The sequence below is a fragment of the Festucalex cinctus genome, chromosome 6 (assembly GCF_051991245.1).
Source record: "Festucalex cinctus isolate MCC-2025b chromosome 6, RoL_Fcin_1.0, whole genome shotgun sequence".
NCBI classification, from domain to species: Eukaryota; Metazoa; Chordata; class Actinopteri; order Syngnathiformes; family Syngnathidae; genus Festucalex; species Festucalex cinctus.
Genome location: NC_135416.1, coordinates 7,964,014 through 7,978,069, shown reverse-complemented (window position 1 = coordinate 7,978,069; position 14,056 = coordinate 7,964,014). Strand labels below are relative to the sequence as shown.

Genomic DNA, 14,056 nt, shown 5'->3' with positions numbered 1-14,056 from the left:
ATTTTTATTCAATATTCAGTATATTCAGATTTATTTGTTACAAATAAAACGGATTCAAATCCAAACAAATGGAAGGTGGACCATTTTTTTCTCATCATTAAGGTTCAACTTTATGGGCGATTCCTGTTTATTGGTGCTATTTCCATCCAGATGCTTACAATGAAAACTTTTTTTTATCACAGCTTGTTGTCTTCCTACATGAACTCATAAATAATAACACACATTCATTATTATTTAGATTTAATTAAAGTCTCTCTAAATATCTAAAATCAAATCAATGTAACCAATGGTTTGACATATTCTATTCTTTATATATATTATATGTTCCACATTACTATAGTCCTAAAGATTTTCTTTACACTGGCTCCTAGTCAGCTGAAGAAAATATTTTCAATTTATGCTAGGTTTATAAAAAACATGGTTTAAGTACTAAATACATAAAGAAATGCTCATGAAATATAAACCCAGTAGGGTTCAGAGGTCAAGAGAGGTCAATTAAGAGTTCAAAGCAAACATGGTGGAACAGTATTTAGCTGTCATGCTGCATGCAAAAGGAATAAGCTGCAAACATAATTGAATTTAGCCCCAAATATATATATATATATATATATATATATATATATATATATATATTTTTTTTTTTACAAAATCATGTTGTGCTGTGCATACTTTAATAATTTTAATAAAGTACTTTTTTATCTCTTTAATTTGCTTGTAAATGTCTTAAATTCTTGTTTTTCAATTAATTAAATTGTATTTTGTCTTTAAATGCTGTTATCTGTTGGCTGAATTATTATCTCCTAATATTAATTACTAATATTAATTATGTTTTGTTTTTTTGAAGTTTTCAATATAACTCAATAGTTATCACACTTTAAAGTCACTATCAGCCGAATACATATTTCAAGCCATTCATTTCTAGGGATGTAACGGTATACAAATGTCACAATACGATATTATCACGACATGAAGCTCACAATATGATTATCACGATATTGTGGGGAGGTTGGCGATATTTAAAAAATGTCGCACTATTGTATACAAATGAGCTCACACTAAAGAACAAAAATCACAATATTGTGCTTTTCTACATAACATCAATGTTATGTTATTATTAACTCATTCACTCCCAAAGACGTATTTATACGTTTTTTAGGTTTTTGTTTGCTAGAGTTTTTGTATGAAGGCTTTGATGCAGTTTCTGACCTGAAGTGGAAGCTTAAAGTGATGGTAGTTGTTAGAAAAAAAATAAAAATGAATGAAACAGATGAAGCACACTTTTTTTGTAATAACTACTATCACTTTAAGTGACCACTTCTGACCTCAGAAGCTGCATCAAAGCCATCATACAAAAACTCTAGCAAACAAAAACCTAAAAAACGTATAAATACGTCTTTGGGAGTGAATGAGTTAATGCACGCACACATTGAGTTCCTCCACATATTGACTTGCTTCACAGGCAATTACGTTCCCCTTCATCTGACAATTAGTGTAGATTTTAAACATAGAAGGGCCAAAACATCCCTAATGAAAATTAAATTGCACTAAAAAACTAGCCACGGGAGGGTGCTAGAACTGCACAAATGGAAATCAACCTGACTTTTTAAATATCGTGAACATGATGACGACGCTATTGTGGCAGTTTTAATATCACAATATTATATGCCACAGTTAAATCCGTCCTACCTGGAGGGACGCCGGTGGAGATGTTGGCCGACGTGACCACGCCCCGTCCGGCGGCGGTGAGCGCGGCCACCTTCAGCCTGTACGTGGTGGTGGAGGTGAGGCCGGTGAGCTGGTACTGCAGCGTGGAGTTAGACAGCGCCCGCTCCTCACGCCTGGACTGCACGCCGGACGCCTCCCACCACAGCATGTAGCCTGCGGGACGGGACGCACGCCGTGATTAAACAACCGCTTGGACGTTTGACACGCGGGTGAAGATTTTGCCACACTGAGGCAAAATAAATAAAAAAAAATGCTGGATTGCAGGAAGGTGTAACTCCAGTCTAAATCTGTGTCTGTCCCATCACATCTTCACAGTCATACATCACACTCCGGCAACTTCAAACGTGTGCGTGAAAGTGAAAGCCGTATTCCTGTTTGTGTGAAGCCCAGGAGAGAACGCACGGTCCCTCGTGGGTCCCGCCGCTCACCAGGCGCAGGGTGAAAAGCAGGTGGAAGATAAAAGAATAATGTGCGAGGTGACCTTGATTGAAGAAGTCCTCTCACACTCTGCTTGGCGGATTAAGACACATTCGGAAGTGCCTCCATCTTGCGTCATTGCACTGGAGGTGTCTGGTCAATGACGGGAACAGTGAAACGAAATTTTCGCACCATTCCCGCCACTGTGACCAAGTTGGAAAACATCTCTCGGTGGTGCTCTAAGAGAGATGAAGATGTGTGAGCGTGTGTGGCGCAAGCTCTGTGATGCGCCGGCTGAGGCCGTGTTGGAGGTAATGTGTGGAGACAAGCTACACAGAGTGGAGATTAGCAAGGCGATGAATCGCTTGCACACAATCAGAGGGACTCGGATGCCTTGGGCACTGTGTGGGTCCCAAACAGCCGGTGAAGAACGTCATAGAAGGTGTACGTATTTCACTTATATGGACGGTTAGGGGAAAATTAATGCTTTTGCAAAGTACGACTGTCTTAAGTTACACAACAGCATGTTTACAGAAAAGTAATCATCATAAGATAACTTTATATTGTGTACCATTGCTAGATAGAACAAATTCTAATCCCTCCACAGGTGGTTTGGATTGGGAGAACATAGACATAGCTGAACTGAACTGAACATCAAAAATAAAATATAGTAAACACAAATACGTCAGACAGCAAGCCGATGGCCTCAAGTGATGCTGTCACTCAATACGTATGAATGGCTCATGGTTTGGCAAGTGAACAGCCAGCCCATTCTACATTTTCAGTCGCTGACTTTCATTTTACTCAAACAGCCTATGCCTGCCTTTAAAAGGCATACACACATTCAACGTCATTAAAACTACAATTTAGAAGAATGTAAGGATTAAGACCAGAGTGGACAAAAAAAAAAAAAAAAAAATGTGTTTCGGAATTATATGCACGAAACTTCAAAATTATACAGTATATAAATAATAAAATAAACATTCACCAATATTGTCTGTTTGTGGATAAATAAAATTGAATTGCTCAGTGTGAAATATCATATGTGCCTGTTTAGCTAAACACAAAACAATGATTCCATCGCTATTGGCTATTGTTGTATTCTGTCATCTAGTAGAAGAGCATTTAATTGTTCTGACATGGATAAATGGGTCTTGGTTTTTCACTTGTATAGTGCCAAATAAACAAAGATACATTATTTGCTTTAAATGCATGATTTTCAGGCCAATTGAGTGAAATTGTCAAATTTCCCGCAGCACACCTGATTATGTTTAACAGAACACTAATGTGGCAATTATAGCATTAAAGCTACTGAACGCAGAAAACTGAATTTCAAATTGCTACTGCCACCTGTGGTTGGAAAATGAAACTTTTTTTTTTTTCTCCACTCACTCACACAAACACGCACACAAATTGACATGGTCTCCCAGGCGGGGAGGCGAACCCACGCCAACTGGCACCAAAGGCAAGTAACGGTTCCACTCCTCCCTGAAAAATGAAACTATTGGCCAGGGGCTTGCAGGAGTCTCCATTTATGAACAGCTAAGGTGTTAATCTACTAATGAAAACAAAATCCATCATAAATGGTCAAATAAAAAGGCTATTGTAAAAATATTTTTGGGCAAATTCCAAACTTACCAATAACAATGCCGTTCTTTTCTTCAGGCTCTGCCCAGCTGACTTGCACCGATGTGTCCAAGATTTTGGTGAAACTCAAATGACGGACAGGCCCAGGTGCTGTAGAATACATTTACATTCTCAAGTGAGCGTTGAGTTTTCCATTTTACATTTTGTTTGAAACATGACAACAACAAAAAAATATTGTACAAAGGTTGTTGTTGGTTTTTTTTCTTCATTTTTCTCTTTTTTTTTGCCCTTTCCACAGTTATTGAAAAAAAACAGAGATGTTTGATTGTTTTGAGTTGATGTATGTATATTGTTGGATGTTAAATAAATCTTTATAAAAAAAAATATATATATATATTGTACAAACTTTGGACTCCTCAAACTATGTGCAGCCTGCAGGGTATCATTAATTTTGGGATAAACTGTGTTATTAAGCCTTGGTGGAGGTCCCCTTTGGCAAAGCCTTTGTGAATAAGACTTTATAATATGGCACCATGTGAAGTCAAAGAATATTACAGTGGGCTTGCGCTAAGCACAAAACACAGAAACCCGTGAACTGTCTGCACATGCTATTATCACGCTGCCAACCAATCATGTCGGCATTGACCACTGTCGCGCACACACACACATCCACACGCGCGCTTGTCCATGCGTGCCGGCAATTTTTCATCTCATCTATGGTTCTCAAAGCCCCTCTCCCAGCAGAGCGATTAAGCTATTCAGCTGAGACATTCAATAACACACACACACACACACACGTGCACCCCAGCACACACACGCAAAGCCACCATCAAGCAAGAATTACACCCACCGTTAACCCCGCAACATGCCCAGCGCCCGATCAATGCCCGTCAACGATTACGTGAATATGTGCGCGTGTTTGTGCATGTGCACATGGCTTCTCGTAGCAGTCTCCCGCTCAATAATTGCTGCTTGCTCATAATGGCTTGTCTGTCCGCCCTGCTGGCTATTGTGTTGACTTGATACTGACGTGTGAGCACTTGGTACACGCGGCGGTGACCAATTATGTTGATCCACGTAACAGTCAGCTATAAATAACGGCATACCTGAAAAGTTTCATGCTAGTTTCATTATTCCGTTTATAAGTGTTTTTGATTGTGTGTTAGCATTAAGATAGCAGACTTGTCCTATCTTAAAAAAAACAAAAAAAAAAACTAAAAAAACCTTGTAACTTGTAAAACAAAATACCTTGTTTTGAAATTGACGGTGAATTGAGATCTAAACAAGGGATCCTTGTATGTAATAAAGACTGGGAAGTGTTTAAAAGAAGTGACCATGACCAGACCGCCGACAAGACTTAAATAATTGTTATTTGCAAAATCACTCTGACTTAGCAGGCAAACTTTGATCCAAGTCCGCAATTTCCCCTGGAATCATGGGACCGAAACCTAATACGATCAAATTACTAGCTGATCTGATGAGATTGGACAGATATAAACACCGGAATATGTTCAATTGGATTAAGCAGGTTTGATTCATTTCGCTTCCAAATGTGCAATCTGGATGACTTTTTTTTTTTTTTGGTTTGTTTGTTCAGCTTCTGACCCTGCATACACACACAAAATTTGTTTTTCAAGTTTGATCGTTTAGATTTTATAATGGGATTTGTGTGACCTTCTCCAAGTGGATATAAAAGAGAAGCTTCTGGAAATATTGACCCTGTAAAAACAATTTGAACTTGAGGAAGTAAGTTAGTAAGTTTAAGCGATATTTTGGGTGGACGTTATTTGCTGAAAACCTCACCTACTTATTGTTGCACTGCTCAGGCCAAAGCCATGTATAAAATAAAAACATTGCTTTGGCGCCATCTTGGGGCATGTTGGGCCCAAGGAGCTATGTTGACGTGATGGGAGGCGCTTCATTGTAGTCAGAATATAACATTGTTTAACAGATAAAAAAGTGCTTTGCCGCCATCTTGTGGAATCTTGTGGCAATTACAAGCCTTTTCGGGTGAGCACAGATTTTTCATATTTGCAGCGGGGCACTGTCACTATCCCGTGCGAATGAATAGTGGTGGGCATTATACCTCTTATGATGATGATTTTAGTAGAAAAATATTTTTCTCATAATTGTTTCATCCTATAAGGATAAACTGACAAAATAATTACATATCCAGACTACGCTCACCAGGGCCTTTCATTTGAGATGTAACTTGATATGTTTTTTTTTTTTACCTAGTCACTCAACCTATCAAGGGCAAACATTAAGAAAAACAAAGCAATTGAAACACATGGAATTGTTGAAGGGAAATCTTCTGTCACTTTGGCAAAGAAGAAAACCCACTTGGGCTCTTTGGCAGAGGTAAATAGATGAACACCACACCAGGTACGTCAATACTTTTGCATTATTATTCAGATTTTTTTTAAAAGAACTGGGAGTTCGACAATACTCACTGTCCTCATGTGTTTGGAGCATGGTGGGGGGGCTGCGTGGTCCGTCTCCAGGTGTCGTGAAGCAAAGGATGGAGCCGAAGTACCAGGTGAATTTCTTCAGCCCGCTGACCAGGCCCGTGTGGCGCGAGCTGGGGTAGTCCGGGGTGATGGTTACCACGGTGACGTCCTCCGGAGCCTGTTCCGGCCAGACCAGCAGCTACAGCGAGGGAAAGCGAAAATGTTCAATATTTCAAGTTTGTATCTGAAGCGAACCCCCCTGAGGTCATTCATCCATCCATTTTCATCCCTCCATTTTCTCATGAGGGCTCACATTCAAATCAAAGGACGATTTTAAGTCTTGAGTGATGCTAATGGCTTGTACAAGACAATCTGGCTGTTTTTGGTCTGTATTTTGCTCGTTCTCGACCAAAGACTTCAAACACCTCTTATGAGCAACAGGAACGTTTTACGTTTAATATTTCTTGAGACATAAAAGAAAAATCAGATATGGACCAGCTTTCCTCTGACTCGTTTTATGTTTTTGGGAAGTCACGGTAAAACGCAATCAGGATTTTTCGATGATTGTGACTGTGCTGCTGGATCCAGTAAATCGTGACAAGGGATCAGCTCAGTCTTTCCTCCGTTGCTTCTTCAGAAATTTCCGGCCTGGCAGTCAAGCGGGCTCACACGCCCATTTGCGCGCTCCATCTGTCGAATCGCATCTCTCTACCTGCCCGCCCACTGACAATGAATTAGCGGGCGGGTCGATGCCGCCCCGTGTGAAAATAGCATTCTAATGGAAATCTAAATGATGCATTAACGCTATATTGCTGCCGGGTGCACATTTACATTTGTCATTGTACTAGCGGCGGTGGAGCAAATCAAAGCGGTGAGTAATCGCTTCTGAGGCGAGATGCATTGTGTTCACAGCGTGTTAAGATATCTTAATTACACTTTTCAGGTGTGAACGATCAACGATTACGCGAACAAACTGTGTTGATAAGACAAAAGTAGCACGTGCTATCAATAATGAGCCGGGGTTCCTTGCAAATTCCCTCCGGGATACACTGTGCCCCATTAGATTCCATCTTATTGCAGCATGGATTTCTTTCAGCAGTCTCTTTGAAAGCCAAATGATTAATTATGAGCTACCGTGTCCACAGCCGGCAGCGAGTCGACGGCTTTAATCTGAACACGTCAATTTATTCTATCATCATATTTAGGATTATGCTGCTCGATAGCGTCACCTGCAAAGAGGCTGTTGGTACTCTCAAAACAATCACTTATTTCATGGCTGACAGTATGGGACATAATAATTATACAAACATAGTCATAACTTAACGAATGAGTTTGATTTGTTTTGAGACCAAACTTGTAACTCAATTTACTCACATATCAACGCAATTTTCCCTGTTGAAATGGATTGAAAAGCTGTTCCCCGTTAAAAAAAATAAAATAAAAAAAATAAAAAATAAAGGACAAGTCAACCCCCCCAAAATTTCTTGACAACTAGTCCAAATACGGTATTCTTGTTAATATTGCTTTAGTGGAATATGAGTTAAGTAGCAAAATCCAGCCATTTTTATCAATATCAGAAGGCGGCCATTTTGCCACTTGCTGTCGAGTGAGGATGACATCACAGTTGCTCAAGGCTCAGGGAACGACCAATCACAGCTCACCTGTTTTCTGAAGCTGAGCTGTGATTGGTCGTTACCTGGAGCCACTGTGATGTCATTTTTACTCGACAGCAAGTGGCACAATGGCCGCCCCCTGAGATGGATAAAAATGGCTGGATTTTGCTTCATAACTCATATTCCACAAATGTAATATGAAACAGAATGTCATGTACAAACATTTAATTTTGTGAAGACTAAGAAGCCATTTAATGCCCTTTATTTTATTGTATTATTTTTCTTCTTTTTCTATCATTAATTTTACTCTGTTGTTTGTTTTACATGCTGCACGGCTCTTTATGTGGAGATGTATATTGTTTGTGAACAAAAAAATCAGAATGCCATGTAGAGTAGTGAGGTCACATGTAACTTATTATTGTCAAGAAATGTTTAAGGTTAACTTCCCCTTTAAAAGAATTATAACATTGTATTGCAAATATGAACTTAAGATAATTGAGTGCATCTAGTATATGTAAGCCATGCACACTCAAAAAAAAAAAAAAAAAATCCTATGAAGTAGGCCATATTGAACAACAAGTTACACCGCTTAAATGCTTTTTACCGAATGAAGAAATCTCAAGAAGCATTTTACAACAACAGTCCTAAGTTTTAATTGTTACTCCAATCACCAACTTCAATGTGCCACTGACCACCATTTAGCGAGAACGCCAGTGACACGTTGGAGTGGCCGTTTTTCTCCACGCCTCGGGGTGCCGCACTGCAGCCAGGCCTGCCGTGGCAAGATAAGGGCTTCTATTGTCGTTTATTATCGCCGTAGTACAGTTTGGGCGCACTAAAAGAGTGCTGATTTGGCATCTGATGCAAGTCCCTCCGCCTCACTTTTTTTTTATTTAAAGGCTGCCAAAAGGGATCGGTCCCACTGTTGCTATAGTTACATGTTGATCCAAGACCGGAGACGTGAGGCGAGTTCAATCCACAAAAGAGGGCTCGTCGCAAGCAGGTACGGCGCTGTACATAAATCACAGCACTGTCATTTTGAACAGGCCAAGTTCACCTTTAAAAGCCGACGAGTCGCACGCCTCCTGTTTTGGACTATTTGTGACAGAGGAACGGCACATCAGAGTTGAGTTGAAGCCACCACAGATGGGCTTGCTTCTACAAATGTGACTAATGGAGAGAAATTGCCAACACAATTAAGATATATACTTTTTTTTTTTTTTTAAACGTGCTCAATTTTGTGGCACATGCTGTTTCTCTTTTATGTATGCTCTGTTTTCCTTGACAGTATCTGCTTTTAAAGTTCAATTTTAGTTTGAAATCTACGCTGCATTTCCATATGTACATTTTCCACTCAAAAGGAAAGTCTCTATGAATAAGAAATAACTAAAAAGTCCATCCAGGGACGAGCACTGTGAATTAGCTTTTTGCTAAAGCACTGTGATGTAAACATCAGACTGCTGTGCTACATTTAGTCTGTGCTTCTGTAGTTGTCCTTATAAAAAATAAATAAATAAATAAATAAATAAATAAATAAATCCAGTTGATTTGTATGTTTCATTCATCCATCCATTTCCTATATCGCTTTGCGAGGCGGCTGTACCAACCACTCTTCTCTATTTACTCGTTATACATGAATCAAAACCATATTTTAATTAGTACTGCGAGCTGATACAAATGACTACACGCATTAAATGGAGATTAACTTGCAACTGCAAATATTGTCTTCCTGTCCAAATGACGGATCTAGTTCCCAACGGTGATCGTTTACAACCCCGGCAGACAGGTGAGTAAAACAGCACAACAAATCGAGAAGTTAGACCGAGACAAGTGGACGGAAAACTTGGTGGTTCACCTAAATATTGCATGCACGCTCAGTTACATTCAAAAAATGAAAGTCATTAGTTGTATCTAAAAAACAAAACAAAACAAAACAAAACAAAAAACTAGACGAAACTTTAGACTCGGTAAAACCAGGTCTAACTAGTGTTTTTTGGGGGTGGATTTGACTGAGCTTATATCATTTAAGTCGTTCTACACGGAGAATGAAGAGTACAGTATATTGCTGTGAGTACGTTGCTGCATCATTTTCAGTCAACCGTTACTTAAAAAGGGTAAAAGCACCGCAACTTAGATGCTCGTGTTCAAATTAAGCTAATGGGGCCTTAGTTGAGTTGTAAATACACACTTAGTAGTTCTTCGTTTCACGTTATGTTTGACAGTAAATTTCATCAGATTGTTTGCTTGCTTAATTGCTCACTAGTTGCCAAAACGTAGCACATTTTGAAATGGGTTGACCCGAGTTCACTGCCAGCGTACAGTCCAACGATGTCTCATATCTTAAAAAAAAAAAAAAAAAAAAAAAGTCACTTGTATCTCAAGCCACTACTGCATAATACTTTTATTAAAACTCTCAACATCATCCATAACCCCAAATGATCCGTGTGATTAATGAACAAAGTTTTTCTATGTGGCTTACTTGAATGAATGTGCAAAAAAAAAAAAAAAGCCCAAGGTATCTTATTAAAATATTGAATAACCTTTATAAAATTATAACTATATTACACCATTATGAGCTGTCTAATTATATCCAGGCCAAAAGGGGGCGAGTGGGTTATACTTGTGACCTTGGTATTATTAAAATATTGCTACTTTCCTTTTAATAAAATGGCTCATTTTGGCATCAGGATTGGATTAGACAATGACATCACCTGAAAGTTTTTATTTTTATTTATTTATTTATTTTACATTTTATCAAGTACATTATTTTTTGCACTTTTGCATGGTCACCGCTTTGATGGCATTGTTTACCTTATATCCCTGGTTGATGCCGTTGATGAACTGCTGAGGCGGCGGGTTCCATGTGAAGCGGATTGTGGTGGAGTTGATAGCGACGACTTCCACTTCCTGTGGAGGAGCTGTGGGAACTACACACACGCGCACACACACACACACCATATTTAGCTGCGATGGTTCGTCAAAAGGACAGGATGAGAGGCAACACGCATACACACTGCACAAATGTATGCTGGCGACCGAGAATATGAAAACATTTTTAGATGACAGATACGTTCCTAATGCAGATATATGAAAACATTTCCATTCAATGCAGCCATTACTGGCTGAGTTGCAAATAGTGAAGGCTAGCCTTGGTGCAAAAATGGCACCACTTCTCATTAAGAACCCAATTTTAATTTAGCATTCATGTATTTTGCATAGCATTGTCCTGCAAATGATGAAGTGCATTAGGACTAATGTAAAATACAGCTCGGCTGATGAGAGGAGATGTCATCATATATGAAGTCCACTCAGCGACCTCAGGGAATAAGTCATGGACATGACTTAGTGACCAAAAGTGGGTCACGGATGGCTTGTAAAAAATTTTGGATATGGATGAATATGTGCAATATGAATTGACATGTATGGTGTTCCACAGGGTTCAATCCTGGGGCTTCTGTTGTTTTCATCGTTCCACTGCCCACTGCGGTTTCATCTGAAGAAAACAGCAGTGGATGTTTTGATTGATTGATTGATTGATTGATTTTATTGAACATACATCATAAACGCACAAACAGAGAGACAGCAGAAAAGAAAATTTTAACATAAAAGAAACATAAAATCAGTCAATAATAATCTGCATGTTCAAAAGGGAGTAGGAAGAAGTTTTAAAATGCTCTGGAAATAAAGTTAAGTTGAGAGAAGGGAAACAGCGTCCTAACTACTTGGGATGTAACAATATCCAAACATCAAGATACAATATTATCACGATATTGTGGGGAGGTTGGCAATACGTCCCCCTTCATCTGACCATTACCGTGTATTTTAAACATAGAAGGGCCAAAACATGCCTTGTGAAAATTAAACTGCACTAAAAAACTAGCCACCAGAGTGTGCACGAACTGCACAAATGGAAGTCAACCTGACTTTTTTTTTAACAGATGCGGTGCTTTTAATATCGTGACATGACGACGACGATATATTGTGTCAGTTTTAATATCACAATATTGCCGTTATCGTTACATCCCTACTAACTACATGATTCGCAGTGCCAAGTTTAGCAATTCTAGTCCAGCACAACTAGCTATCGAGCAAAACTAAAGGAGAACTTCCTGAAGATACATGAAAAAGGGGAATGCAAAAAAAAACAACACTTTCTGATTTCCAGGCGACATGAGACAGATTCGATTAAAATGTTCAATTTGTTCACCAGTAAACAATTACAATTGGGAAAAAAAATTATTTTAATTTTTAAGAAATGAGGGCTAGGTGAATGTGTGTGAATGTCTATTACGCTTGCCATCTGCAGTGCACAAAGAATTACAAACAACCTCATTTATTCCATCAAGACACAATGCAAAAAGCAAAAGAAAATGAAAATCATTTACAAAATGTATGGAAACTTTTAAGATCAAAACAGAAACGTGTTTTGAGCAGACAGTGATTAAGTGGGGGCGCCGAGGGACATACCATTTACCGTAAATGCCAGCTCATTTTTTAAGACTTATTACCAGTTTAATTTGAACGCACGGAGGCTAGAAGAGATATTAATATTGCCAACGTGCGCTGAAGTGAACGATTCCGCCTTACATGGAGCCGACCAGAGTGGTCAGACTGAAGACGGTCGTGACACGGGTGTGTGGAAAACGTCACGGTGATTACACAGTAAGAGGTTTACGACGCCGATGCACGGGGAGGCTGGAGCGCGGCTCTCATGACGGGAATGCCCTTTTATATCATGTAAGAACAGAGCGGAATAAAACGCCGGTGAAAAATGGGAAAAGTGGAGAGGCGGCTAAGGAAGAGACGGGAGCGAGAGCGGGCGAGAGAGACGGAGATTAATTGATGCTAAAGATGCTCTCTTCCCCCCTGCCATGCTGAGTGCACTCGTGGGGCCCGGCTTCTTAACCCTGGCAGCTCACAGCTCCAGATAAAAGACTCAACTCCGTCCTCTGGGGAAATCTCACTATGCACGTATGCCAGAGCGCCGGAAAGCCGCAGCAGAAGCGGCGGCGGGAGAGAAATGCTATTAAATACGAGTCAACTTCGCATAACGTGACTCAGCTCCCGCCTCCACGCCCTCCAAATCACGTTAATGAGCAACACTTTGGAGTCGATAAAGCTGTCCGCAGCGCTCGCTGATGACGAGCGGTTTTAATTACAAAATACTTGAAATGAAAAACAACTAATTGAAAAACTTCACATGCTAAGTGGCTCCACATCTTTTACAAGCGCCGCCAAAGAGCATCCTGATTGGAAATTAAAACCACCAAGCCGGGTTACGGTTACATCGGAGCCAAGCCCCCCCACGAAGGGCATCCCGACTCCCATAAAGACAAATTCATTGATGTTGTCGTTAAATCATGGTAAATATGCATTAACTATCCATCCATTTTATAAAGAGCTTGTCCTCGTTAGGATATCGGTTCAGCTGGCGCCTATCCCAGCCAGAGGTGGGGTACACTCGGGACCAATGGCAGGGCACAAGATAAACAAGCATTTACACTAGGGCTTATTTTTACATATCGAGGAATCATGGACGTTGCCAATACCAGCCACCAATACTTAAGGCAAGGAAACTATCGAGTATGTCCTCCTCTGCGCTATACGTAATGCAGCAGTTTGACACATCGGCGAATCAATATCTGCATCAGAAAGACAGGTTTTGCTCACAATATCTCGTCTTTGTGTTAAAATTTTGTACTGTACTGTATATCAAAAGTACAATAGGCAGGGCTGGACTGGCCATCTGGCATACAGGGCAGATGCCTGGTGGGCCGGCCTCTTTTAGAGCAGATGCACTAATTTGTCATGATTATTTTCCTACATTTTACCAAAAAGAGACTAGTAGGGCCAGTCTATTGATCCATTTCTAATATAGATAGCAAACTGAAACATCATCGATAAACATCAGTGGCAGAACTACGTTAGGCAAGACTGGCCTGACCGGGCCAGTGGGCCGAAGTCAATTGAGATGCATGAAAAAAAAAATGCTGATAAACATTAAATATAAAATGCAACGTCTTATTTCATGGAGCCAACCAATGATGTCATCGATCAATGTCATGACTGGGTCATGCTAGAGTTAAGTTTGGGTCATGCAAGGGTTATGTTTGGGGTCCTGACCGCGAGGTCAAGTGTCTATTTTGAACTGATGTAACCATCATCTGGTTTCAACTGGAAAAACGAAAAAATGTGATGTCAGGAGCTATCTTTAATCTTTCATCTCTTTACTCGGTCAACAGCCAATCAGATAATTCCATGTCT

The 14,056-nt window shown here is 39.8% G+C and overlaps 1 protein-coding gene across 2 annotated transcripts in view; it reads right to left on the bottom strand.

Annotated features, from left to right (window-relative positions):
* Positions 1-14,056, bottom strand: part of sdk1b (sidekick cell adhesion molecule 1b) — a 270,446-nt gene that overhangs the window by 51,580 nt on the left and 204,810 nt on the right. For both annotated transcript variants that reach the window (XM_077524564.1, XM_077524563.1), the window contains 4 exons: positions 10,604-10,719; positions 6,183-6,378; positions 3,781-3,879; positions 1,687-1,878 (listed from right to left, as the gene is read on the bottom strand). In XM_077524564.1, coding sequence (XP_077380690.1) covers positions 1,687-1,878; positions 3,781-3,879; positions 6,183-6,378; positions 10,604-10,719 — 603 coding nt within the window. The remainder of the gene's footprint in view (positions 1-1,686; positions 1,879-3,780; positions 3,880-6,182; positions 6,379-10,603; positions 10,720-14,056) is intronic.